Raw genomic sequence first — 27,803 nt, 5'->3', positions numbered from 1 at the left:
TCAATAGAGTTTTTTTTTTAATGTTTAGTGATCATTTTTTAAAAAGATTTTAGAGCAGTTTTAGGGGCAGAGCAAAATTGAGAGGAAGGTACGGAGATTTTCCTTATGTCCTCTGTCCCCACACACTCATAATCTCCTCCTTTATCAACATCCACCAGCAGAGTGGTACGTCTGTTAAAATTGAACCTACATTGTCACATCATAATCACTCAAAGTCCATAGTTAACTTTATGATTCATGCTTGGTGTTGTACATCCTATGCGTTTGGACAAATATATAATGACATGTATTTGCTGCTCTAAAAATCCTCTGTACTCAGCCTATTCATAATCCCCACCCCAATTCCTGATAACCACTGGACTTTTTTATTGTCTTCATAACTTTACCTTTTCCAGAATGTCAGAGAGTTGGAATCACACAGTATATAGCCTATTAAGATTGCCTGTTTAGTAAATGCATTTAAGATTCTCCATGTCTCTAGTATAGGTATATGTTAGAATCTTAGGAATGGAGAGCCACTGTGTAGACCATTGAATTCCAGATGAAGTTTTGCTTCAGGTTTCACTAGTAACCCTCTTTCCTAATGTTTCTACACAGCAATTTCCAAATTAGGTGGTGCTATTCATGTCCTTTGCTGTCTGTAGAATTTACATAGGATTTTGTAGAATTTTTATGGGACAAATTTGACATGGTAAAACCTGCCTAGAATTGAGATTAAAAAACTTTCTTACTAAAATTAGACAATGGAGTACTTATATGATTAGAGACTAAGTTTGCAAATAAATAATGTATTTCACTGAACCATGAGAAAATAGATTAAGGGGCAGTAAGAAGAGAAAGTTAATTTTTTAATATGCCATCAGTTCAAGCATCAAAATTTTTGTATTGTTTCTTTACTTTCATGGGGAGACTCTTTTGCTCTTTTCAGTTTATACATTATTAGAACCATAGAAATAGATTTTGTAATGAGATTAATCAGCAAAGCATGAGGATTTTCAAATAGTTGCTCAAAATCTATATGAAAAATGACACAAATACAAAGATTAGCACTATCCCTACAGTGGATAAAAAATACAGTAAATCCTCAATGATATATAAAATATACTTAACTATATATATATATTCTTGGAATTGCAGCAAAATGATGTATAATGTATTAACTTAAAAATAAAAAGGCAAAAGTGAGAGGCAACAAGCATTTATTTGAGATTCAAAAGAATAACTATTTGGAAGTACTTATTCAGGCAGAACTCCAAACAGTGTCCCAATTAGGAGGTGAAGGCAAGGAGTATTTATGAGAAAAGAAAGAGGAACAATTATGTCAATAGCAAGAAAGAATTTTTATAGGTGAAGATAAGCTAACATACTGATGTCATTCTAAAGAATCTTCTGAATTTTCAGTCCAGTAGTCATAGTATCTGCATTCTTATCTTTACAAACATCGGCTTAGGATACAATGCTGCATTAGGCTCAGTCCAAAGGTTATTTTACCCAGTTTTAACATTCCAAAGGTTTAAGGAGTAAGATATGCTGTTCGTTTGAATGGCAACTCTGACTCCATTTTAAAGTGGCTTCCTTTATATTATATTTCGTTTTCCCCCCTTTTGGTTGCGATCTTTCCTTGAAAGCATAACTGATCAATCACTGGAAAGCAACACTGGTCAGCTATTAAAAGCATCATTAGTCCTCCATTGTCAGGAAGGCTCATCTTTGGTATGTCAAGCCATTGCTAATCCCTTGTTGACAGAAAGGCTCATTCCTGGTCTGTCTGTTCCATCTAGAAGCAAAAGTGGTTTTTTTTAGGAGCCTTAGTCACATCTGAGTCACAAGAGCACCAGAAGAAAGGAAGCCTTTAATGGCAAACATTTTTTGTAGTTTCTTGAAGTTCTCATATGAAGTTTCACAAGCCTTAGTGATCATCTCAAAATGTTGAGCAACAATCATCAGGGTGGTATCTTTATAACACTGAGCTATGTAACATAAACAAAGTTTTCTAACAGTAAAAATTCATATAATAATAAACAAAATGTTAAGTCCAATTTGAATAATAGCTCTAAACCAAGAGGCAATACCTGAGGGCAGTCAGCTGAAGATATTAGAGAACCATGAGGTATCAGTGGGCACTGTATTTAATCATTTGACTTGGGCCCAGATTTTATCTAGTCCCATCTCCATTTTATCAGAGGGATTTTATCCAAGTACAAGAGGTCATAACAACAGAGCAAAACTCACTTTGTTTAGCTAGGATATGATCAAGAGCAATCCTATTTTTTAATATAACTTGCACAAGGGAATTTAAAGATATTTCCTGGTTTTATTGCTTTGGTGGTAGCTCCAGCAATTTTTCTCTTAGGTTTTTGATAAGTTTTTAATCATGTATATATTCATTGCAATACCTGCTTAAAAGAAAAAGTATTTTTCCAAATCTGGTAACTTTCCTGGGGTTGGCATTGCTAGGCATTGAACATCCTTGACTGTGTGGGCAACCAGTTGCACATTTTGATCTGTGAAGTAGGTTTAGAAATGATACCCAATGTTGAGTTATCTTTCCAGGCAGAAAGTAAGGGGAAAAAGAAAACAAAACTGTTACAGTGAGTGCTTGGCCTCTCACATTCATTGTGAGTTAGTCAGGAACTAAAGTAAGGGGGGAAAATGAAGTTTTATTTTAAACTCTTATTCTAAGAGTTTCTAAATTCTGGAGGGAAATATAAATGTTTCAGTTCTGCTTAAAAAGGTATAATTTACCAAATTGCTGTGTTTAGGGGGGAAAAGCCTTATATTAGAAAAACAAGGATAAAAATAGTAATATTTCAAATATGTCATTAAATTATAATTATCCCCACTATTTCATTCAGTCCCACATTATTAATTCTTGTTGATCTTGATGTTTTTGTCAGCAGTTTTATGAATCCAGGTTTTTTTATTTTTAGAATTCTGTAAATCTTCATCCAGTTTAATGAAAAGTTTATTGGAACCCTGTACTTTAGAGTTAGTGTCAAAGTCCTCTCCATGAATTTCTCTGAAGATGAAATGTCTTGGCAGAAATACTTTGCAAAAGCATCAGAGTGAAATAACTGCCTGCAAATGACAAAAACACACATAAAAACAATGTAAGTGACTTCGTTATCCATGCTTGACCGTACATAAAATTTTTAAAGTTTAAAAATTGAACTAGTAAATTCCAAAATTCCTATCACTTAAACATTTAAGCATAAATGTTTTAATTTAAAAATAGCCTCCACTTGATTTCTAGGTTCAGGAGTTACTTCTTTTTCCTTTGAACCAGTGAGTTCCTAAAGAGAGCATGGACTCGCAAAGTGGGGTGTAAATGTACCAAAAATTTAAAGATTTTATTTATTTATTTTTAGAGAGATGGAGAGGAAGAGAAATGTATGATTGCCTCTCCCGCGCCCCCTGCTGGGGACCTGGCCCACAACCCCGGCCTGTGCCCTGAGAGTTGAACTGGTGACCATTTGGCTTGCAGGTCGGCACTCAACCCACTGAGCAGCACCATCCAGGGCTAAACACACAAAAAGTTTAATGCTGCCTCCTGTCTTCCTGGACCTTGGTGAGGAAGGAAGAGGGAGAATGCTGGTGGTGTTCCACAACCCATGAGAAAACCAGCTTTTCTTACCGAGTCATGGAAAAGGTGATACTTTTGTCACCAGATCTTAGAGGGTGCCAGAGAAGTAGTTATCATTGAGATGGCCACTGGGCCACGTGTTTTAGAGAGTAAGTGGGTGCAGGCCTAGCTTTTGTTGAGAAGGGCTAGGTATTGTGCTACTTGATTGCCCAGGCACAAGTGACCAGCTACTGTTTATGAATACATATCTGAAAGCCAATTTACATGCTTATATTTCAACTAAAGCTTTCAGAACTAAATTTGAAATAATGTGTCATAATCATCGTGCTTTATATCGAACACCTGTAGACACCAACTACTAAAATGAACAGTCTACTGGCTAAAGAGAAAAGGTTTGTCATAAGCGGCATTTGCCTGGAGGATGCAGGGCCAAGGAAGACTTTTAAAAATAGCATAGTAATGCTGCAAAATTGGTTTAAGAAAATGTTAAACATAGTTACAATTCTAATATATTACTGAAATAATTTTATGTCCTATTCCAAATGATCCCAGGGTTCTCAAAGTGAGGTCTCCGAACCAGCAATATGAGTATCATTTTTATTAGAAGTGCAAATATTCTGCTCCACCCAAGATCTTCAGATTCAGAAACTCTGCTGGTGGGGCCCATCCTTCCATGTTTTAACAAATCCTCCACGTGATTCTGATGCTCCCTAAAGTTTGAGAATCATGGCATAATACAGTTCTTCAAAACTGGTGCTGCTGTGGGTGAAGAGGCACCATTCAAATTCAAATACTTTTACTTCAGGGAAAAAGGATTAAACTTTCCCTTAAAACATACACATTTGTTCAATATAAAAGGTATCTTCACTACAAAACTTTTAGTATAAAAATTTAAAAAGAAGAGATGGAGGGGAAAAACCTCCAACTTTTCTGCTTTCACCTTGTGTAATTACAGCCTGCTCAAGTGAAAAGTCAAAGGTCAATGCCTGTCTTCAAACCATTGAATGAATCTGCATAACCAATAATTCATCTGCAAGAAAAGGAATTATATTAGAAAAGTGGTTCCCCCCTCTTGAACTACAAAGTCAAAATGTCTAGGGATGAGGCCAGAGAATTCACATTTTTAAGAGCACCCTAGTGAATCACATGCTCATTTAGCTGTTGGGGCTATAAGCTTAGATAAAACAGTGACACCTAAATATACCTGGTACAAATTATGGACATTGATTTAATAAAAACAACTGTAATCCAGTTCTAATCTCTTATGGCTCTCTAGAGGCATAATAATTCTACCTCTCTCCTGAAGAACCTTCACTAAGAGTAAATGGATAGAGCTACATTGTTGAAAATGTGATTTCAAAGGAACTGCTGGATAGTTGTTCAAAAGTAACATACAAACATCGTAAATTAAAACAATGATAAACAAAATAGCTTTTTAAAAATATTGTGGTTATTTAATGTAGACTTTAGAATTAAGAAAAAATAAAATCTTTCTAAAATTAAAAAAAAAACCCAAAAAACCCCCAACAAAACCCCACCTCCAACTTTTCACTTAGTGTAGTCCTAAACCCTTTGGTCTCCTGTTACCGATTCTTTCCCTTACCTAAACTTTCCCCATGAAAAAGAAAGGTGTAATGCTCATCTTTGCTAAAGTACGGTTCGCAGCTTCCATAAATTCTCTAGGATAACAGGGAGACCATTATATTACAATAGTAACAGCACAGAGTCTGAAATCGGACAAACATCACTTTTATTCTAACTCAGTAATAAGGTGAACATGCTTATTAGGCGTCTTTGAGCCGGGTTCGTTACTGCAAACCCAAATCCTACCAGGACTAACGGAGACACTGTAAAGCCTTTATCAAATCGCCGGGCGCCACTGGCACTCTTGCAAACAGAAAGTCACAGCAGAGCTTGCTCGGGAGTGAACAGTAGGATGGATGGAGGGTAGCTGATTCCCGAAGCGAGCCTTCTTTTTCCGGGCTGGAAAACCAACCAAGGCCCTCCCGCACATTCAGCAGCCGATTAAGGTCTATCACTTGCGTGCAGCCGGTGCAAGTTCCCTTTAAGAGCCTGCCTCCCTCCGCCCTTCTCCCTCCCGCGTCTAGGCGAAGGCGGAACCGGAAGTCGTAGGGGACGTGCCGGTCCCCAGCATGGCGGCCGCCTGGCCCTTCGGTCAGGCTGTTCCTGAAACAGTGGCTGTCCAGCTCCTGGGTGTCCTGTGGTTCGTGTCGGTCACCACGGGACCCTGGGGAGCTGCTGCCGCCGGGGGCGAGGAGACGCTTAAGTGCGAGGACCTCAAAGTGGGACAATATCCTCTGTGAGGAGCTTCCCGTTGGGGGTGAGGTAGATTTGGGGTCCCTAGAGGGTTGGGGCCCTCTCCGCGGGTAAGGTTGTACTGAAAGGAACGGTGACCTGTGGCCTCTAATGACCAAGGGATCCCTGGGAGCTGAAGAGAGATTAGGGATGTTAATTGCAGGCCACCCTTTGGATTTCCTTGGGATTTTTCTATGGTTTGCGTTTCCTTCTCTGATCCGCCGTTGTTTTGTTTTGTTGGTGGTGGTGGTGGTGTTTTTGAACTGGGGGTTTATTTGTTCACCAAACACAGATCCTGAAGTATGCAAGGTCCTAATCTAGCACTGGTAATAAAAACATTGACGGCTCTACCCTGGAAGTTGGTTGTGAGACAAATAGTAGTTGATAACTTTAAAGCCAGTGAACGTTGTCCATTTATCATTAACTTCACATGTATTACTGTATATCATTTTCAAACTTTGTGAGATGCCAGACTGTCAGGGGGCAAATTCCTGTTCCATTTTGTAATGGTGGGCAAATTATTTGAACTTTGTTTTCTCATGATTAAAAATACAGATTAACAATGGAACCAGCTTAAAGGTGTTGTGATAAATTAGTACTACAGGTAAATCACGTAGGATAGGATAATGCCTAGCACAGAGTAGGGACTGTTTGTGTTAGTTTTTTATTTACAGAAGAGAAAACTAAGGCTGAAGGGTTTGAGTGGATCTGTTCATTTTAACAGTTCTGATAAACTGAGGGACAATATGAAATGTAGTTGCATTCAAATTAAAATTGCTAATTTTGTACAAAATTAGATAAGTTTTATACAAATTGTATAACAGATAAATTAATGGGAGCCAGAGATACAAGAAAGATTCTATGAGAGAAAAATCTTAAAATTAAGAAAATTCTTTTCTATAGTATTTTTATTTGAGTTGAGAGATAGCAGTTATTTGGTTTTTACAGAATAGCTCTAATTTGCTGAATACCATTTTACTTGGAATTTGAGAATCACTCATCTAGTAAGTTTTCTTGGCAGAAATGTCAGGGAGGTTCTCTCCAAGAGAATGGGCAGTGTGAACCCTAGAGAGGAGTGTGTAAGCATATAGGACTAAGAGGTGATGATAACTGGAAAATAGCGGTTACATCTTAAACAAGTGTCGGACTATCTCCAGAGACATCTTGTGAATACCTTACTTATCTCATTATAGTCAATGAAATATTTAGGAAGCAGAAAAACACCCAAGTGTTTTGAACATTTATAAGAAGATAATTATTACACCTGTTTTCAAAAGCTTAAAACCCTGTTGCGGAGACTGTGTAGGCGCACCTAAAACACCATCTTCCCTGCAGTCTAAGGGACAGTGCCCTAGGCTTGGAATCAGGAACCCTGACTTTACAATCAATCTATCACTTAGATGACTTTGGATAAGTCATTCAAACTTTGAGCCTCAGTTTGTGCTTCTGTAACATTGGAGTAATAGTATCTACCTCACAGGGTTATTCGTGTTACATGAAATATCATATATTATGTAAATGGCATTACTTGGGGCCCTATAAATTAGTTCAATCAAGTCTCTGGAATCTGATTTTTTTTTTTAACCCTAAAGCTTCTTACAGTAATTTGGTAAAAACTTTTTTATTTTCATTTTTCCTTTGTGTTTAAACTCTTACGGATGTTCTTTAAGGATGACATTCTTTGATAGGGTTAATATACTTTCTGTGTAATAAATTAATGTTCAGATATTATTTAATGACACTGATAGTTTGCGCTTATGTTTTTTTGACCTGGACAAGTTAACAGCCTCTCTTTACGTGTGACTATGAACATGAGTATATAGGAGATATTGAACAGATGGTAATGTTTTATGTTGGAATAGAGTTCATGTTTCCTTAACTTTTCTTAAATATATTTGTAAAGATCCAAAAATAAATGATGCTACACAAGAACCAGTTAACTGTACAAACTACACAGCTCATGGTAAGAATTCCAGAAAAATGTCTTTAAAAATAATTTTAAAAACATTTCATAGATCAGTGTATGATCACTAAAAGTAATTAATGTGTTTTTCTTGAATTATAACATTATTCAACTGACAGAACAACTTAAAATTGGAGGACTGGCTAGGGGATTTAAAAATCTTATTTAATTATATAAACTGTGAACTTTTATGTTTTCATTAATTTTTTTAAACCTTTAGAACCAATTTATATAGCTGTCTTAATGCTCTTTATTTACCAGCCTATGTTATGCAAAGGTGCTTCTTTAGTTAGATTTTTAATTACTTGTAAAAAACTTGAAATGAAGCTGTTAGTACAAAAATGTACAGTAAGCAGCTATGTCACCCACATTATACCCCTGTAAAATGTACTTAGGTACATCCTGAGTGTGAAAACAGTACGGTAAGTACTTTAAATATGCATCAGTACTTTATTAATTATTTTTGTATCAGTATTTTCTTAGCAATATTTTGATAATAGCAAACCCTCAGGCTAATGATATGGGGGTGCTTCTGTTATTCTCAAATATGTGTAATGCCAGATAAAAATAATAATATTTTTGTTTAGTCTTTTCTTCAAAAAGGATATGCCCTGACTGGTGTGGCTTAGGTGGTTGGGTGTTGCCCCACAAAGTGAAATGGTATATATTGGAAAGGTGGCAGGTAGCTCTATACTGGAGCTATTTAGCTTTTTTATTGGCATGATACATAATTATGGTAATTACATAGTATTGTTTTGAGAAAAGAGCACCTATTGAATAAATATTGATTTTTTATATATTAGACATGAAATAAGCCAATACTTTTTAGTTTTTAAGTGAAAGCTATAAAACAGATTCATATGTAAATGAGATTAAATGAATTATTTTTGTTAAAAGCATATCTTTTTTATCGTATAATAAAAATTTCTATATTTTTATGAATGGAATATAAAGGTAAAAACACTGGAGGAAATATTTGCAATGCAGAAGAGTTAATATATTAATATGTAAAGAAGTTCCATCTATCAATCAAAAAAGACAAAAATAAAAATATGGAACGCTTCATGAATGTGCGTGTCATCCTTGCGCAGGGACCATGCTAATCTCTGTATCGTTCCAATTTTAGTATATGTGCTGCCGAAGCAAGCACTAAAAGCGTATCTTTTTATCTTGTTATATTTTTATAATTTATCATACTGTTCGCCTGATTCTACTCAACAGAGATATTAGAAAGTAAGTTGTGTTAACTTTTTATAATTGATATTTTGCTATATGTAATAGGTGATATACATACATGATTTGTATAGTATACGTTGCCTAACATGTATACATTTATTTTAAATGTACTAAACTTAAAGGAACTTTGCAAGGAATCACCTACTCTTTAAAATAATTTACAACTACACTCTGATTTGCCTGTTTTATATATTTGTCTATTACATTGTGCTTTTGGAATGCAGAGAATAACTTTAACACACATGCAGAAGAATCAGCTTTCAAATATTTGACCACTTATGTAAAAGATGTTGGAAATCTGTGAATACTGTTTTGACTCAGGTATCTAACTTTAAGCTAGGAAGCAGGCAGTTAGCTATCTCAAAAAAGTGTTTTCTATCCTACAGAGTTCTTTGCAGGTATAAGAATTTTTAAGGAAATTATGTAATAATGAGAATTGTTTGTTTCCCAAAAGAGCTGTACTCTTCAGTTAAGTGTCTGTTGTAGATTAATAAATAAGTGGCTTTAAATCATTATCATAATATTAAAAAGAAAATGTTTCTGAGACAAATATGAGTCACAGGGCTTCTGCACATGTATGTACAATTTGTGTATGCTACAAAGGAGTCCAGCCAAAAGCTAAAATAGGTTCTACCATCTTGGCCCCACTCTCATGAGGCTATGCCTGTCCACAGGAAATCTTTTTTAATTGCTCCTAAAACACACAAAAGCCAGCGGGTGGCCATGGTGAATCATTTCTAAGTCCTGAGTAGAGAGGACATCAAAAAGACCCTTGAAACATGAAGTTTCATATTTTTAAATTATATTTCATTGATTATGCTATTAAAGTTGCCCTGCTTTTTCCCCCTTTGCCCCCCTTCACCCAGCACCCTCTACTTCCTCAGGAAATACCCGCACCGTCGTTCATGTCCACGGGTCATTCGTATAAGTTCTTTGGCTACTCCATTTCCTATTACTGTACTTGACATCCCCATTGCTACTCTGTAACTACCTATTTGTACTTCTTAATCCCCCCACCTCTTCACCCTTTCTCCCCCTCCCCTCTCCCATCTGGCAACCTTGTAGTAATTAACTTATTTTCTTTTGCTACTTTTATAAGTCTCTTAATCTTTAACCTTTGGCCTTTTAATTATGATGTGTCTTGGAGTGGGCCACCTTGTATCCATTGGAACTCTGCTTCCTGGACTTTCATGTCTTATTTCCTTCACCAAATGAGGGAAGTTTCCTTTCACTATTTTTTTCAGATAGATTTCCAATTTCTTGCTCGCTCTCTTCTCCTTCTGGCACCCCTATGATGCAAATGTTGGACCTCTTGAAGTTGTCCCAGAGGCTGTTATAATATCCTCATTTTCTGAATACTTTTTTCTTCTTGCTGTTCTGCATTGTCGTTTTTTGCTTCCTTATGTTCCAAATCATTGATTTGATTCTTGGCTTCATCCTTTCTACTGTTGTTTCCCCATATATTGCTCTTTATTTCAATTAGTGTATCTTTCATTTCTGACTGGGTCCTTTTTATGCTATTGAAATCCTCACTAAGTTCCTTGAGCATCCTCATAGTGTTTTGAACTCTGCAGCTGATAGATTGCTTATCTCTCCCTTTTGTTTAGTTCTTTTTCTGGAATTTTGATCTGTTCTTTCATTTGGGCCATGTTTCTTTGTCTCCTCATTTTGGCAGCTTCCCTGTGTTTGTTTCTGTGTATTAGGTAGAACTGCTATGACTCTGTGTTTTGGTAGTGTGGCCTAAAGTACTAGGTGTCCTGTGAGGTCCAGTGGCACAGCCTCTCCTATTACCCAAGCTGGGTACGTGAGGTGCACTCTTTGTGTGGGCTGAGTACACGCTCCTCTTGTAGTTTAGCGTTGGTTGCTGTTGGCAGATCAATGGGGGCAACTTACCCAGGCCAGTCAGCTGCAAGGACTAGTTCTGACCACTGACCACCAACTTTCTCTCTCCATGGAGCATTTGCTCTGCAGGGGCAGGGTGGTGGTGCTCCGATGTGGTTTGTAGCTGTCCACTGGGTGCACTGGCCCTGGGGTTTCCTGGGTGGTGCAGGCCAAGGTCACCCCAACCTGTGTTTTGGCCAGGGCACCCTGCCTGAGCTATTAAGCAATCTAAGATGGCTGCTACTTGCGCTAGGCTTGGAGATTCCCAGGAGAAGATAAGCTGTGAATCTAATCTGGCTGCCTCTAGGACTCACTGAAACCAGCTGTTGCTTGTTTAATAGGATTTAGGACTGAAGACCAGCATTTCTTATGGAAAAGCAGCTTGGTTGGGCCAGTAAATTGGGTGAGGCAGAGCCTCTGGGGATCTCCAAGGCGGGTCAGTGTTAGCCAGGTTGATGGAGTCTCAGATATGGCCCCAGTTTACTGTTTCTGTGGGGGGAGGATTTAGCAAAGGGACAATGGTCTCTGCCCACCTTGATGCCAGACACTTCAGTTTCTCCCAGTTTACTACTGGTGCCCTTCAAGGTGCTAACCCTGGTGCCAGAGTTCAGAGGAAGTGAGACTGAGGTGAGTCTGTGTGTGGGTTCTTTAAGAGGAACTATTTGGGGCTCCAGCAGTTCCTTTCACCGACTCAATCTCCACTGGTTTTTGCTGCCAGAAGTTGTGGGGACTTACCTTCCTGGTACTGGAATGCTGGGCTAGAGGGCCTGGTGTGGATCTGGGACTCCTCACTCCTGAGGTATTGCCCCAGAATTTTTATCCACATGGGTGGCTGTGGCCCTCCTACCAGTCTGGTTGTCACAAAGGGCAAATTTTTCTTTTTTATGGCCAAGTAGTATTTCATTGTGCAAATGTCCCATGGTTGTTTTATCCATGCATCTATTGATGGACATTTAGGCTGTTTCCATATCTTGGTGATTGTAAATAACGCTGCAATGAACATGGATGCTTATGGTTTTTTGAATTAGTGTTTTGAGTTCCTTCATGTATATTTCCAGCAGTGGGATTGCTGGGTCAAAAGGCAGATCCATTTTAAAATTTTTGAGCTATCTCCATATTGCTTTCCACGGTGGCTACACCAATTTGCATTCCCACCAACAGTGCAAAAGGGTTCCCCTTTGTCCACATCCTCGCCAGTACTTGTTGTTTTTTGTTTTATTGATGATACCCATTCTGACAGGTGTGAGATGGTATCTCATTATGGTTTTGATTTGCATTTCTCTGCTGATTAATGACATTGAGCATTTTTTCATATGTCCATTGTCCATTTCTATGTCCTCTTTGTAGAAGTGTCTATTCAGGTCCTTTGCCCATTTTTTAAAAAGATTTTATTCATTTATTTTTAGACATAGAGAAGGGAGGGAGGGACAAAGAGAGGGAGAGAAGCATCAATGCATGGTTGCCTCTTGCATGTCCCCTATTCGGGACCTGGCCCACAACCCAGGCATGTGACCTGACTGAGAATTGAACTGGCAACCCTTTGTTTTGCAGGCTAGTGCTCAATCCACTGAGCCACATAAGCCAGGGCAAAGATTTTATTTGTTTATTTTTAGAGAGGGGGAGAGAGGAAGAGAAGGAGGGAAACAATGATATGTGAGAGGTACATCAACCAGTTGCCTCTCTCACCCCCACTAACTGGGAACCCAGCCCGCAGCCAAGACATGTACTGTGACTGGAAATCGAAGTGGCAACCTATTGATCTGCAGAACAATATCTAGCCAACTGAACCACACCAGTCAGGGCTCCAAATGCTTAATTATAATACTAAATTAAATCCTAGAGAGAATAGAGAAACACATATACTTAATAAAGAGACTCTATTTAGAATTGATAAAAAGAATCTTAGTTTATGGCTAGTGTTGTATAAACCTAAAATATAAAATCATATGTTAAATTTAATGAATTGCCCAATTATCCAAGGAGTTACCAACAAAAATTTTAGAACTATTCTTTATCTTAGAGATGAAGTAAGGGTGGTAACATTGTGCATTTCTTCCTTTGTCACTTTTGTCAGAGGCAGGAGATTGAACTAGATCAGTCATGCATCCAACCCACTGTGGCAGTTCTTATATTTTTGTGTTGACACCGCTGTGTCATATTATCTTTATCTTGTACATGAATGTATGTGTGTATATCTGTCTATCCATCTATTGGTAATGTAACTTTTCCTATCTAAATTAAGATATCATGTCAGGTATTATATTGGCAGGTGGTTTGTTACATGTTATATTTTCTTCTGTGCTGTTAGTCTTAAAAAAATTACATACCTTTTTAACAGAAAAAAAAAATTGCTTCTTGCATTTTTTTGCCTTTAGTTCCATGTTTTCCAGCACCCAACATAACTTGTAAGGATTTCAGTGGAAATGAAACACATTTTACTGGAAACGAAGTTGGTTTTCTCAAGCCCATATCTTGCCGAAACGTGTAAGTACATTACTGAAGCTAAACTTTCAGATTATTTTCCTACGTTGTATCTTGATTACATGGAGTGAAGAGATAATTTATGGGGAAAATTCTGCACTAATAAAACTTTTAACTTTTTGGTTGAATCAGAAAACCTCTGCTTTAATTGTACATATTTTTTTATAAGTGCAATTTACCAACCAAGTAAAGCTCTATAGTTCACTATTTGGGATAAATAAAGACTGATTGGTTTCATGCAATGTCAATTCAGTCATTTAGGCTACCCAAATGAGTTATGAAAAATTCTTTTTTCAGAATTTGAGGGATTTCTAGAGTTCAAATTAAGGATTGTGTACCTATAGTTTTAAAGGAATGTTAACTATTAAATTGTTTGCATATTAGGCATTTTGACACTTTGTTTCATTTTCTTGTAATAGATGTGGATGATGAATGGTAATGTAAAACAGAATTCAAAAGTTAGTTTGGAATATTAAGACAAATGGCTTTTATTTTGTTAGGTATATTGTTTAAATAACTTTTAAGTTTGCTTTTAATTTTGTTATGGTAAAGCTAACTTTTAATTTTTATAATTCTGCTTTGTACTAAAAACTTAATTAGCTTTACCCACTTTTATTAATTGCTGGCACTATATTTTTACCTTTTAAGTGTACATTGTTGCATTTATTTGATGATACCTATTTGAAGTTATATCAAGATGTAAGTATTGTTTGGCTGTTTCTGCAAGTTCTATTAGAATTCTTAGAAATTCCTGTTAGAGTCCTTTTTGTTTCTTTTGATCCTAGTTTACTAAAATAATGAGGATCTTTAGATTCTATCTTGCTGTGTAATCCTAAACCAATCACTTAGGATTCTTGAGTTCTAAGACTTCTCATTAGTAAAGTAAAAATTGTTCAAAGGAACTCTTTCCAAAGTATTTAGATATGGTTTAGTTAATTTTGAAATTTACAGATTGATGTTTCTATCTTAAACATTTCAAATGACAATTTATTAAGTCCTGGTCTAAGATATCAGGTTATAAAATACATAGCTAAGAATGTCATCTGTCGGGAACAGCTAGCTACTCAGATTGGATCTTACAGGTTCAAATTACCTGTGGTGGTAACACCACAATGATCTGTTAATTAATTTCCAAGTTAACTCTGATTTTTTTCAGTGTCTTTGGGTAAATTAGGCTTTGACTGAGCTGCACTAATGCTCAGGACACACTGACGTCAATTACTATAAGAACAGTAACTGTCAAGGAAACGAGATACTTCAAGTCTCCTGGCCGCCTTATTCCCCTTCTGTAGTAAATGCTACAGTTCCAAAATAGAGTTTGCTTGATAAGCATTGAATTAAAACAAGGGAGTTAGATAGATGGATAATTATAATAAGTCATAAAATTAGGATAACCTGATAGATCATTTTCATTTATCAGGATTTTCAGTACATGCCTATCGTAGAGCAACTTACTGGTCAACTACAGAAAAATTCTCATTCTTCGAGTGTCTCTTTTCCAGTTTACATATTTTTCTTCTGAATACAATATTGATACTTGATTAAAACTCCATCTTAATATTGCAAATGTAGCCGTTATGTAATGTATTCTCCAGCAGCTGAAGTCTGGTAACCACGTCTGATTGATTGCTAGGCCACACATCTATTTATATTAGTGGGGACAGACTAACTGCTATAACACATGTCTTTAGAGTTTCAGTAGCCTAACACAATAAAAGTTATTTCTCACTCATCTCGTAGTCCTATTTTTGTTGTCTTGGAGGTTCGGGTGAAGAAGTGCTGGTGGTTCCATGCAGTCATGCAGGGACCTTACTCCTTTCATCCTGTGGCTTAACTTCCTCTGTCTGGTCCTTAGGGTCCTTTCCATTCAGCCAGCAGATAGGAAAGAGGAAAGGGTACCCCTTATAGGAGTGTTTTATAGGCCCGACCTGGAAATGGCATACATCACTTCTGTCATAATTGAGCCTCGTTGGACAAAACGGGGTTATGCCTGCACTTAACTGTGAGGTGGGCTAGATTATGTAGTTTAGCGGTATGTCCATGAGAAAAAGAGAGATGATTTGGTGAATAATTAGACAGTTTCTTCTGCACCACCAGTTTTCAGATTATTCGTTATGGTGATTTATTTATATAGATAATTGCGTTTCTAATTTCTTTTCCCTGCCCAGCCAAGCTTTCTTAAAGGCTTGTTTCTCTTTTCCCTTTTATGAATTTTTCTGTTTAATGCAGCATGGCTTTTGGCCATGCTGAGATTCAGCAGCAATCTTTGTTGCTATATCAAATGTTTATTTGTAGCCCATATCTTAATCTTTCTACAGCATTTAGCACTCCCTTCTTTCTTCTAGTTTCTTAACTTCTAGTATAAAACATTCTTTTGTTTCCTTTGATTCCTTTTCTCCTTCCTTAAATCCTCATATCCCCCAGACTGTATCCATGGTCCTTTTCTCATTTTCATTCATCTACCCTTTTGACTTTTCTTACCATCTCTCTATACATTAAGATCCCAAACTGAATCCATCATATTTTTCTTCATTTTCTCTTTTGAATAGCACCTGTGCTGCCCAGTTTTTTAAGCATAAACTTTGGAGTCATTCTCGACTTCTTCTTTCCCCTTACTCCCCATAGTAAGTTGTCTGTTTCTGCCTTCTTAATGTTTCCCAATTTTGTTCATTTTTTTTTCTTCTACTGCTACTGTCCAGTAGGTTGTAGCTTGAGTTTCTACAAAGTCCCCTAATTTAGTTCTCTACTTGTAGTCTGGTGCCCTGTTCTAATGTAGAGGGGGAACTATTGCACTCAGTATAAAATCTGACATCCTTGTAATAGTAGACGCATAAACAGGATCTCTAGGCCATTTACCATCCATCTCCCCAACTCCATGAAAATGTCCTAATTGTGAGTGCAGTGCAAAACACATAGGATTATAAGCAGGAGACTGACATCAGATTTGACTTTAAAATAACTTCTGCTACTTATTTATGTATTTATTTAGATTTTATTTATTTTTAGAGGAGAAAGGAGGGAGAAAGAGAGAGAAACATCAATATGTGGTTGCTTCTTTTATGTCCTCAACTGGGGACCTGGTCCGAAACCCAGGAATGTGCCCTGGACTGGGAATCCAAATGGAAACCCTTTGGTTTGCAGGCCAGAGCTCAGTCCATTGAGTCACGCCCACCAGGGCTACCTTTCTATTTCTTTACTCCCCTTTGCAGCAAAACTCCTTAAAAGAGTTGTCTAATATGTCTTTTCTTTAATTTTTTTCCTTCAAATCTTTCTTAAGCCTTCTGTCTTTTGCCCTCGTTATGTCACCAAAATTGCCCTTGCTGAGGTCACTAATGATCTCCTCTTGGTTAAATTTAGTGGTAAATTCTCAGCCATTATCTTATGGAACCCATCAGTGACAATGATACAATTGATCACTCTTACTCCTCAGTACACTGCCTTCATTTGACTTCCATGATACCACGCTCTTCTAGTTTTATTTCTTCCTCACTGTTTGCTCCTTTTCAGTCTTCCTGCTTTCCATTTTTTCTTGATCTTTTAATATTAGAGTATCTCATGGCTCAGTCTGTGAATCTCTTTTATCTATTTGTACTCATGGCAATTTTATGGCTTTATATACTTCCTATATGCTTGTAGCTCTGTAATTTATAACTAGCCCAGACTTCTCTCCTTAACCACAGACTTGTAAATCCAGCTATCTTTTGGACAACTGTACCTGAATGTCTGATAAACATGTCCAACTCACATGTCCAAAACTTATATCCTTATATCCTTCCAAGGTCTAGCCCATCCTTGGCTTTCTTCAATTCACTTAGTGCTAGCTTCATACCTCTAGTTGCTCATGATACAATTCCTAGCATTATCTTTACTTTGTTTTTCATACCCTCAATCTAATGCATCAGGAAATCCATTTGGCTGTACTTCAGAATATGTCCAAATCTGGTCACTTCTCACTATTTCCTTTGCTATTACTCCAAGTCAAGATGCTGTTAATTCTCACGTGGATTATCGTAATAGTCTTCAAACTCATTTGTCCCTGTGATAGTTTGAATTTGTTCAGCAGATTCATCCCTTTCAGCCCCTCTTAACTGGGCAGTTATACTTTCCACTCCCTTGATTTTGTGCTTGAGCATGTGATTTGATTTGGTCTGTAGAATGTTAGCAGGTATGAAACAAGAGGCTTAAATGTGCTAGTGAGGTTTAGCTTTCTTCTTCTTCTTTGGTGATAACGTCCTGGAAAGAACTTGCCCCAAGAAATGCTGCACCTTCAGGCTGGGCCCTAGAAAAACTCAATGGAACTGTTTTGAACTGAATCTGCAGCCTGAATACAGACTCAGCCAAACTTCAGCCTAAAACACCATCTCCCAGATGAACCCAGCCTAGATGAGCTGAACCACAGACAGTCACAGTCTGCAAGTGTGAGCATAATTGCTTGTTTTTGTAAGCCACTGAGTTTTGGAGTGGTTTGTTATATGATGTTGTGACAAATTCTCCCGTGCAGGCTATTTTCAGGACACCCTTTTCTGGAGTCATTGTTTTAAAATCTAAATCAGATCATACCACACCTTTACTTAAAATCGTGCAGTTTGTTAACCAATGTCACCCAAATAGATTGAATAAAAAAAATCTTGCAGTGGTTTCCCATTATTTCTCGGCGTAAAAGGCAGAGTCTTTACAATGGTATTCAGGGCCCTGCAGGGCCCTGCATACTCTCTTTGCCCCGTTACTTCCCTGACCTTGTCTTATACTATTCTTCCCTTCTCTCACTCCACTCCTGCCACACAGGCCTCCTTAATAGGCCTCAATCACGAGAGGTGTGCTGGCTTTGTAACAGCAGTTTTTTTGTATGGGACACTCTTCTCTCCCATCAGACATGGCTGACTCACCTCCCTACCATCTTTACTCAGATGCCACCTTCTCAGTGAGTCCTCTTATCCCATTTAAATGGCTCCTAGCATTCTGGATTACCCTGTTCCACTTCTTTTTTTTTCCATAGCATTTATGGCTTTCTTAATATAATATATGATTTACTTTTTAAATATGTTTATTGCTTGCTACCACTGGATTGTAAGCTTTTTAGGGACAGGGACCTTTTTCTCTTTTGTTCATTAAAATATTCCAATAGCTTAGAGTAGTGCCTGACATGCAGTAGCTACCCAAAAAGCATTAATTGAATGAATGAATGAGTGAATGCACCAATTAACAAATAAATAATAATTGACAATTTTGTTTTCTAAAGTGTAATATGTTGGAAATGTATGAGGGTGACACTCAGATTCTAATTTTGTGCAGAAATGGCTATTCATATAAAGTGGCTGTTGCACTGTCTCTTTTTCTTGGATGGTTGGGAGCAGATCGGTTTTACCTTGGATACCCTGCCTTGGGTGAGTATGTTTCACACACACAAAAAAAATCCTTGTGAAACTTTGTTGTTTGTGTTACCTGTGAGAAAATTAACCCTTCATGCAGATTAAATCTTTGCATACTATTAATAACTACAAGGTCCATATTCCAAGGGTGGAATAGTTGACACTCTTCTGTGAGTATAGAGCTAGAAGTTAGCTATACACTTCACTTTGGATAAGAAATTCTGACTTTTTCTGTATTTTCATCTTTATGAGAACACATACTCAAGATAGTGTAGTCACTTAGGACAGTGCAGTGGGCCTGAGCTCTCATTGTTGCTGCTGCTGGGTACACAGTACCCATTTATTGAGAGGATGCTCAATATATATTTTATGAATAAAGGCATATCTCTCCTTATTTCTTCAAAAAACATTCTACCTGAACCTCTCTCAGTGTTGTTTTGGGAATCGAAACAACTTCTGAGAGCAGCTGGGGTTAGAATTACAGCAGCCGGCATAAGCTGGTGTGGAGCCCGGCTTTTATCACCCTTAGCATCCCCCCAATACCTTCTCCTAGCTGTAATCGTCACATTTACCATAGCAGGTAAAGCTTAGGAAAACTCCACATTTGACAATAGCATTTTAAGCAGTACTTTCACATGCCGGCCCTTATTTAAGCCTTGCAACTCCCTGAGTTTATCATCCTCTTTAAATCTTCTTTAACAGGTAGGGAAATTGTCACCAGAGAGGTTAAGGGATTTACTGACTCTGGAGGCCTTGCTTTATTCTGTGATATATTTGTTGTTATCATTCTTGTTTTATGGATAGGGAAATTGTCATGAGATTAAGAGATTTACCCAAGGACATTCAGTTAGTGACCTGAATTTGAACCCCAATTTTCTGGCTCAAGAGATCATGCTTTATTTACTATAGTACTCTGTTTTTATATTAGCCCTTCACTGAACAAATTTAGTTTCTGAATGCTCTGCTTTCCAGTCAGCAAAGCTAATCTTATTCTTTCCATGTTGCTACCCACCAGAGATCAAAGGGGAATCTTCACCACGGGGTTGGTGGGAAGTAGGTTTCTGACAGCCTTTTCTGGAGCTCATTGTTACATCATAAATAGAAGCCACAGTTTAAAAATACTATATACATGGATTTATGTAGTTAGCATTTATTAGGGTTTACTGCTTATTAAGTAAGTAACTGAGAGCTCTGGACATAGTGATAGTCACAGGTCATGTTAGTTAAAAAGAAAATAAATATGTTGGTAGGCCAACTGATGATATAGTACTATTACAGAACCATAACAAAGTTCTGTGAAAGCACAGAAAGGGAACTGGTTCTGTCGTCCTTGGAGTGTGAAAGATAAGTAGATCACAGAGATTTAGGACACTATAGGGAGTAGCATGTCAAAGGCAACAGGGTATGAAGGAGCATGTGTGCATGTTGAAAAAATGGTGGGTACTTCAGCGTGTGGTATAGAAAGAACAGTGATGGCAGGTGGCAGGAGGTGAGAAGTGACTGCTGAGGTAGCTGGTGGTCAGATTATAAAAGGCTTTGAGTTCTTCTTAGGGACTTTGGACTTTACCCTCTAATATCAGAAGCCCTAATAGTTGTTTTATTTTTTAAAATATTTTATTTATTAATTTTTAGAGAAAGGGGGAAGGGAAGGAGAAATAGAGGGAGAGAAACATTGATGTGTGAGAGAAACATGGATCGGTTGCCTCTTGTTCACACCCCATCCAGGGACCAAACCTGCAACCCAGCCATCTTCCCTGACCAAGAATCGAACTGGTGACCTTTCATTTTGCGGGACAGTACCCAACCAACTGAGCCACACCAGTCAGGGTGGAAGCCCTTAAAGTTAATGTTTTGTTTTGTTTTTTAAAGATTACTTGTTTTTAGAGATAGGAGAAGGGAGGGCGAAAGAGAGGGAGAGACACATCGTTGTGAGTTAGGTTGCCTCTCTTTATGTGCCCCCGACTGACGACTCAGTGTGTCCTGACCGGGAGTCTAAGTGGTGACCTTTCACTCTGTGGGATGATGGCCAACCAACAACCCTACCGGTCAGGGCTCTGTTAAAGTTTTCAAGCAGAGGAGTATCATGATCAGATTTATAATTCAGGAAGATGATACTGGAGGAATTGTGGGAAATGGCTTAGATGGAGAGACTGGTGGCAGAGTAAGGTGAAAGGAGATTGACGTGGTAGTCCTGGCCTGGTGATAGTGTGAGTGACGTTCATGCCATTTGTAATAGCAACCATACCTTTCCGTAATGTGTAATGTGCATGGAAGGCCTCTGAGTTGTCAGAATTAATATTATTTAGTCTAATAATCGTTTTAGGTGATGGATGGATGCAAGGATACATGGTCAGATGGAGAAACTATGTTCATAATGAGAAAGTAAAATGACATGGTGATGTCAGATGGTTAGAATACAGCCACAGCCTTCTGTCTTAGTCCTTGCATTTTCTTTTATGCTCTCTTTAAGAGGACATGACCATCAATATATATAACATTTCTAACTTTAAAAAAGTTTTTAAAAGCTTAGGAGGGAAGGAGAAAACACTGTTCTTTAGAATAGCTTATTCTATGATGATTTTAAATATTAAATATTTTTAAAATGTTTGGTTTAATGAGTGACTTTGGTTTCTTATGATGTGTGTCCAATGAGCTACCATATTCTATAGTATAAATTAATGTTTTTGACTTACTGCAGGACATAATAGTACGTTGATATGTATATTGTGAATTTTTTTTTCCTACAAAATCAAACTCTAGGTATAAAGCTCTGTATAAAATTCTGTATAGTAGCTTTGGTTAGTGAATGTTAGTTTCCTGCCAGGAGTTGCCTTTCTCTGGCCACTGGTACTCCAGTCAATTGTTAGCTTCAGTCAAAAAGAACCCTTCAGTTTGAGTCTGAGATTCTATAAACTTGCAAATACAATTTTTGACATTTAACTTTATGCCTAGGTATAAATGTATTTTTAAAAAATCTTTAAATAACTCACTTTATTATCACAACCTTTGGATGTTCATTAATTCAACAAACATTTTGACTATTGGCTTAGGATACAACTTTTCTAAGATCAAGTCTGTCTTACAGCTCCTGAATTTTTGTTGCTGCTGTCTTACCTTCCATTTATTCTTTTGGGTTAGTGACTTTAAAAATCCCTTTACCATTTTTTTAGTGGGATTTTGGAGTGAGAGTTGCTAAGTGAGTATGTCAAATTTATTATCTTTAACTGAAAATCCTCTTATCCGTTTAAGCATTCAAATACTTTTTTCTACATCTTACTTGAATTAAGCTATCTTAATGTTAAGGATTTTGATGTGTTTTTTCAATTAATGAAATCTAATATGTCAAATTACAACTTTGTAAATTTAAAAAATTTAAATGATTTTAGTTATTTAAATTTTAATTTTTTACTACAAATCCAAGGTTAAAGAATTTTGGTATTTTCAATTTAAATGATTAACTTCCATTTTAAAAAATTCTTAATGTAATAAAACAGTGTTGAGTGGTATATAATCCTGTTTAATTGTGATCTTATTTAATCTTTATGGTTACAAAAAGCAGTGGTCGTATTTATAGATAGCTTTTGAAAATACTAATTTAATACCCTTTATGATCATTGGAGTTAACAGAATATTTAATGTACATCATGCAGATATGAAACTTGTTTTTTTAAAGTAATTTAGTGTTGAATATGATACTTCACTACATAAATTTTACTTCAGGATTAAACAAGGAAATTTGTTGAGGGATGAGATTGAATAAAATTTGATAAGACCTAAAAATTCCTTTTTAAAGAAAAATTTTTTTCTAGATGTTTCAAATTTCTTTTTAGCCCACAGCTATGACTTTATGTTGTTAAAGAATAAAAATTCAATTGAGTAAATTTGAAGATCTTGTTTCTATTTAACAATGTATAGCTTTATTTCTTTCTTTTTATTGAAAAAATTTCAATTACAGTTTGCATTCAGTAGTATTTTGTATTAGTTTCAGGGGTACAGCATAGTAGTTAGACAGTCATATACTTTACAAAATGTTCCTACTCCTTATCCCCCTCAATATTTCTAGGACCCACCTGGCACCATACATAATTATTACAATATTATTGACTATATTTCCTGTGTTGTATTTTACATCCCCAGCTTTACTTGTTTTAATTGATTTCCTCGTCAATACCAATGCTGCTTTGGCTATAAGCCTTTCTTTGTTTTCCCACCACAAAGCCTTATTTTTCTAATAATATTCTGTCTTTCTGTTTTTAACTGTGGTAACATCTGTGACTTTTTTATATACAAGATGTAGCATATTTTGTTTTGCCTGTCTGTGGCATTACAAGATTATGGATTCTCAAAGATAATAGTTTTTTTGGAGCAATTAATAGAAGAGATGCTCTTTGCATAGTGGTATTTATTTTAAAATGTAAGCATTTTCTTATGAGAATAACAAAGTTGTATGTTTTTAAGCCCATATCTTAAAAATCTTTGGTTATATTATTCCTCTTTTTCTCTTTTACTTTGAAGTTACCAGTTTGGACTGGTATGTAATATCCATATATCATAGGACAAATAAAGGATTTGTAGGTTAAATTTTTCTAAGATTTGAAAGCTTTCCTTCACAGGTGTACGTGTAAAACACACACACACACACACACACACACACACACACACACACACACACACACACACACACACACACACACATTCCCGCCCCCCCATCCTTATAGAACACTTGCAATTTGGCAACAGCAACTCCCATATGAGGTAATCTTTGTTTTCTAAAACAGTTATGCAGACAGAAGAGTATCTGCAAGACTCAACCTATATTAAAATATAAAATACCAAAATATTGTTTAAAAGCCTGTAATTAATCTGTTCTTTTTATTTTATATCCAAATATACCCTTTTATTGAGTTTGTTTTTAAAATCTAAAGTTTTAAGTTACTAAAATATAAATAAAGTGTACTCAAAACATGAGCTTTATTAATGTCATTTGGTAGCATAATCTTTTTGAAAGAATATATCTACAGTAGTAATGGTTCAGGATAAAAATGGATTTTTCTTGATTAGAAACACTTCTGTTTGGAATTTTAAAAAAAAAATTTTTTTTAAATCTAAAGCTGGTATTTCTTTCCACAATAAGAAGTTAATAAATAGGGTTTGTGCAAAGGAAACTTTTTATTTGGGATAAAAAAGTAGTCAATCCACTTGTGGTAGTTCACAAATATCTCATCTGTTAAAAAACTGGTATTGATGCTCAAAATAATGAAATCTGTAAGAGTAATGGTCTGTATTGGTTTTAATAAATACTATTTAGAATGTATGCTTTTTGTCCAAGTTGATTAGTGTTTAGTTACAAATAAGATAATTTCTTATTGATGTAGTTTGTTCCTTCAGGAGTCATATTGACTAGGCATGGGAATGACACCATCCTGATTTCAGGTTGCTCACAGATGCATCAGGGAAGACAGACAAATAAATAAATACACAACAAGTCCTACTGTGGGATATGTACTAGCTTGCAACTTAAAGGGTCTGGGGAACATTTAGGAATGGCATTTAAATTATCCTTGGGGCACTAGAGAAGACTTTCTAGAAGTTTTAGAATACTGTTAGGAATTAGCTAGATGATTGGGAATAGTGGGGTGGGAGGAAGGAGGAGGCAAGGCAGAGAACAGGATAGCACACACAAATGCAGAGATGGACGAAGGAGATACAAGAGCAGGGCATATTAAGAGAACTTTGTTAGTTTGTTGGGCTATAACACAATTAGAAGGAATTTGCAAGAGTTGAGACTAGGTTAGATGATGCTACTATAAAGAGTGTGGATTTATGTTGTCTAAATTTCTTGATTATAATAATAATTGTAGTAGTGGTGGAAATAGTGGTAGTATGAGTAGCAGTTGGGCCAACATTGAGTAACTTTGCTTCATTATCTTTTTTATTCCTTAGTGTCCTTCCTATCTTATTTTCATAAAGTATTTTTATATTTGAAAGCTAAAACAAATTTAAGATAGCATTATTAGCATCTTCATTAGTTAAGTGATCTTTTATCTTAAAAACAGAAATACCATAGATGGACCATAGTTAATATCACACATTTGGAGTGAGATGGTATAAATCAATGTAATGATTTTAAACTTTGAATATTTTCTTTTAAACAGTCAACTTAGTTCTTTAAATTTTTAAAAACAGCTTTATTGCAGTATAAATGACATACAATACAATTCACATTTTAAAGTGTACAGTTTGATAAGTTAGACATGTGTATACACCCGTGAAACAATCACCATAATCAAGATAATGACCATATCCATCACTCCCAAAAGTTTCCTCATGCCCATTTGTAATCCCTGCTTCTTGGCCCTCCTTATCTTGCCCTTTCCCAAGCAAGCACTGTCTGCTTTCTGTCACTATAGATTAGTTTGCAAATTCCTTAAGTGCTTAACGATCATGTTGGATCTGTTCTATAGTTTCTGTAAATGTGTTCTCCAGGAGTAGATAACATTTACCAAAGTTTCTAACACACATATGTCCTTATCTAATATTTTATCCAAACATGAACCTCTCATGTTCATTTTGAGTACTCTTAAGGAAGGGTTCAGCAGAATAATATCTGGATTTTAATGAAGTCATTATCTTTCTCTGTTTAGAAAAGGATATTTGTCAACAAACATCCTTCCATATCATTGTTTTAAATGGTTGCATAGTATTTTTTCCTATTAGATGTACCTAAATTTTTTGAGACAGTTTCTTCCTGTTAGATATTTAAGTTGTATCTGTTTGTTTTTTCTTTTTTGATCGTCATACGACAAATATCTATCACTCTCTCACTGTTTGCTGGGTACTGTTCAAGGAATCGACTTGCATAAGGCGGATAGGACCCTGCCTTTAGGAATTGACCTGGCAGTGGAAGACAGAGAATGAATGAGCAAAGCAGTGAATGAGGCTATAATAGATTTCTAATCAGCACCATGAGGGAAATAAATAGGGGAGATGTGACAGTGCTTGGGCTCGGGGGTGGGGGAGATGGCAAGCTGCTTTAGAGGGGCAGGTTAGGAAGACTTCTCTAAAAAAGTGGCCTGAGAGATGCAAAGAGCTGTAGGAAGACATCTGTTGGAAGAGGGCATTAACGAGGGCAAAGGCTCTGTCTGACATGGTTATATTTTCTTCATAGAGTAGCAGTTAATGGAAGGCAAACTGTTTTTGGACCATTCTTAATGTTCTTTTTATAAACAAATTGAAAGAAGGGAAATAATTCCAAATTTATAAATGCTATGTGAAGAGGGATACATTTCAGAAATACAGTATATGAGTAGGTAAGTTCCTTGGGCAACTAATGAAAAAAATAATTAAAGGAGTTATTATGTAAGATGATGGATAAAAAGGGGTCTTTAGGGGACAGAAAAGCTGAGAAAATTCATTCATTCAACAAATATTGAGCATCTTCCATGTGCAAGACAGTATCGTAGGTACATAAAGACACAGGAGTAAATAAAACAGATAAAAGACACTTCCCTCGTGGGGCTTGCATGAGAGAGTAATCAAATATAAACTATTAGGTAGATAATAAGTGTTTTGAGGAAAAATAAAAGAATAATTTCATATAATTGTTATATTTTAATAGGTTTTGAATTATTTCCAACTCATATTATGCTAGTACTTACAACATTATTCTAATATATGTGGAAAAATCATCTAATGTACCTCTATATTTCAACCTTTTTTGTGTATTTCCAAATTGTGTGCAGAGGGTGATCTCATTCACTCTTGCAGTTTTTAGCTGGCACCCCTATGTAGATGATACTTAAAACTGCCCTTTCACAAAGAGTCTTGTTTCATACCATTTTTATGTCTCAAATGGGATGTCTGGAAAGCAACTGAAGTTTAACTGTGGAGAGAGATTATTCATCCCACCCTCAGCCCCAGTCTGCCTCTTGCTATTTCATTATCATGTTTTTGTATTATATCTTGTATATGCTCTATTATCATCTATTTTAGTACCTTAGCTCTAAGGTTGGGACCAAGAACAGAAGTGTATATATAGCACACAGAATTGTTATTTTGACTATATAGTGAATAAACATGAGATGCTTAGGGGGAAAAAAGTATAGGATAAATTCAAGATAATTGGGTTGCTAATAAAATTTCTCAATTTAACTATAATATCAGTGTTTTTTCCTGATTATTTTTTTTCTGGGCCTTGTCAATCTTTATTTGGACTTTCTCTTGTAAATACATATTGAAATTTAGATCACATAATGTGTTAAGTCTACGTAGATAAATAAAGATTTCAGGCTAAAAGGTGTTCTCTAATTCTGATGTACTGAGATTTAAAGATTTATTTCCTTATGCCTTTTCTCTTAAGAAATTTTGTATGATTACAATGAGGTTTTCTTTCAGTTCCTAATATTTATTTGATAAGTGAGTTAATAAACTTTGTTGTGGCTTTTCTATATAAAGGAACCTTTAAACTTTTCTCATATTTTAGGGTGAAGATTTGATTTTTTTAAATATTAATTTTATATTCTTTAAAAATATATATATATGATCTTTATTATATTTTTTCCCATTACCATTTAGTTCCCTTTTACCCCCCTCCCCCAGCAGTCACCACATTATTGTCCATGAGTCTTTTTTTCTTTTTGCTCAATCCCTCCACCCCCTAACCTCACCCCCACACCCCTCCACTAGCTGTCACCTGTTCTCCATCTAGGAGTCTGTCCCTGTTTTGCACGTTAGTTCAGTTTGTTTGTTTGTTAGATTCCACATATGAGTGAAATCATATGGTGTTTGTCTTTCTCTGACCAGCTTATTTCACTTAGCATGTCTTCCAGGTCCATCCATACTGTTGCAAAGGGTAAAATTTTCTTCTTTTTTAATAGCCGAGTAGAATTCCATTGCCTAAATGTCCCATAGTTGTTTTATCCACTCATCTGTTGATGGACACTTGAGCTGCTTCCACATCTTGGCATTTGTAAAT

The 27,803-nt window shown here is 36.3% G+C and overlaps 1 protein-coding gene and 1 non-coding gene across 2 annotated transcripts in view; one reads left to right on the top strand and one right to left on the bottom strand.

Annotated features, from left to right (window-relative positions):
- The first annotated feature begins 5,718 nt into the window (after positions 1-5,718).
- Positions 5,719-27,803, top strand: part of TM2D1 (TM2 domain containing 1) — a 37,864-nt gene continuing 15,779 nt past the window's right edge. The window contains exons 1-4 of the mRNA XM_054573992.1: positions 5,719-5,898; positions 7,793-7,862; positions 13,355-13,463; positions 18,753-18,844. Coding sequence (XP_054429967.1) covers positions 5,737-5,898; positions 7,793-7,862; positions 13,355-13,463; positions 18,753-18,844 — 433 coding nt within the window. The 5' untranslated portion in view covers positions 5,719-5,736. The remainder of the gene's footprint in view (positions 5,899-7,792; positions 7,863-13,354; positions 13,464-18,752; positions 18,845-27,803) is intronic.
- Positions 8,909-9,012, bottom strand: LOC129071463 (U6 spliceosomal RNA). Its single transcript, XR_008529253.1, has one exon. It is a non-coding gene; the product is annotated as a U6 spliceosomal RNA (small nuclear RNA).

Source organism: Pteronotus mesoamericanus, unplaced genomic scaffold (assembly GCF_021234165.1).
Source record: "Pteronotus mesoamericanus isolate MK-2021 breed Mesoamerican mustached bat unplaced genomic scaffold, CSHL_Meso_final contig_105, whole genome shotgun sequence".
NCBI classification, from domain to species: Eukaryota; Metazoa; Chordata; class Mammalia; order Chiroptera; family Mormoopidae; genus Pteronotus; species Pteronotus mesoamericanus.
The sequence above is the reverse complement of the archived record's forward strand: the minus strand, read 5'-3'. Positions and strand labels throughout refer to the sequence as shown.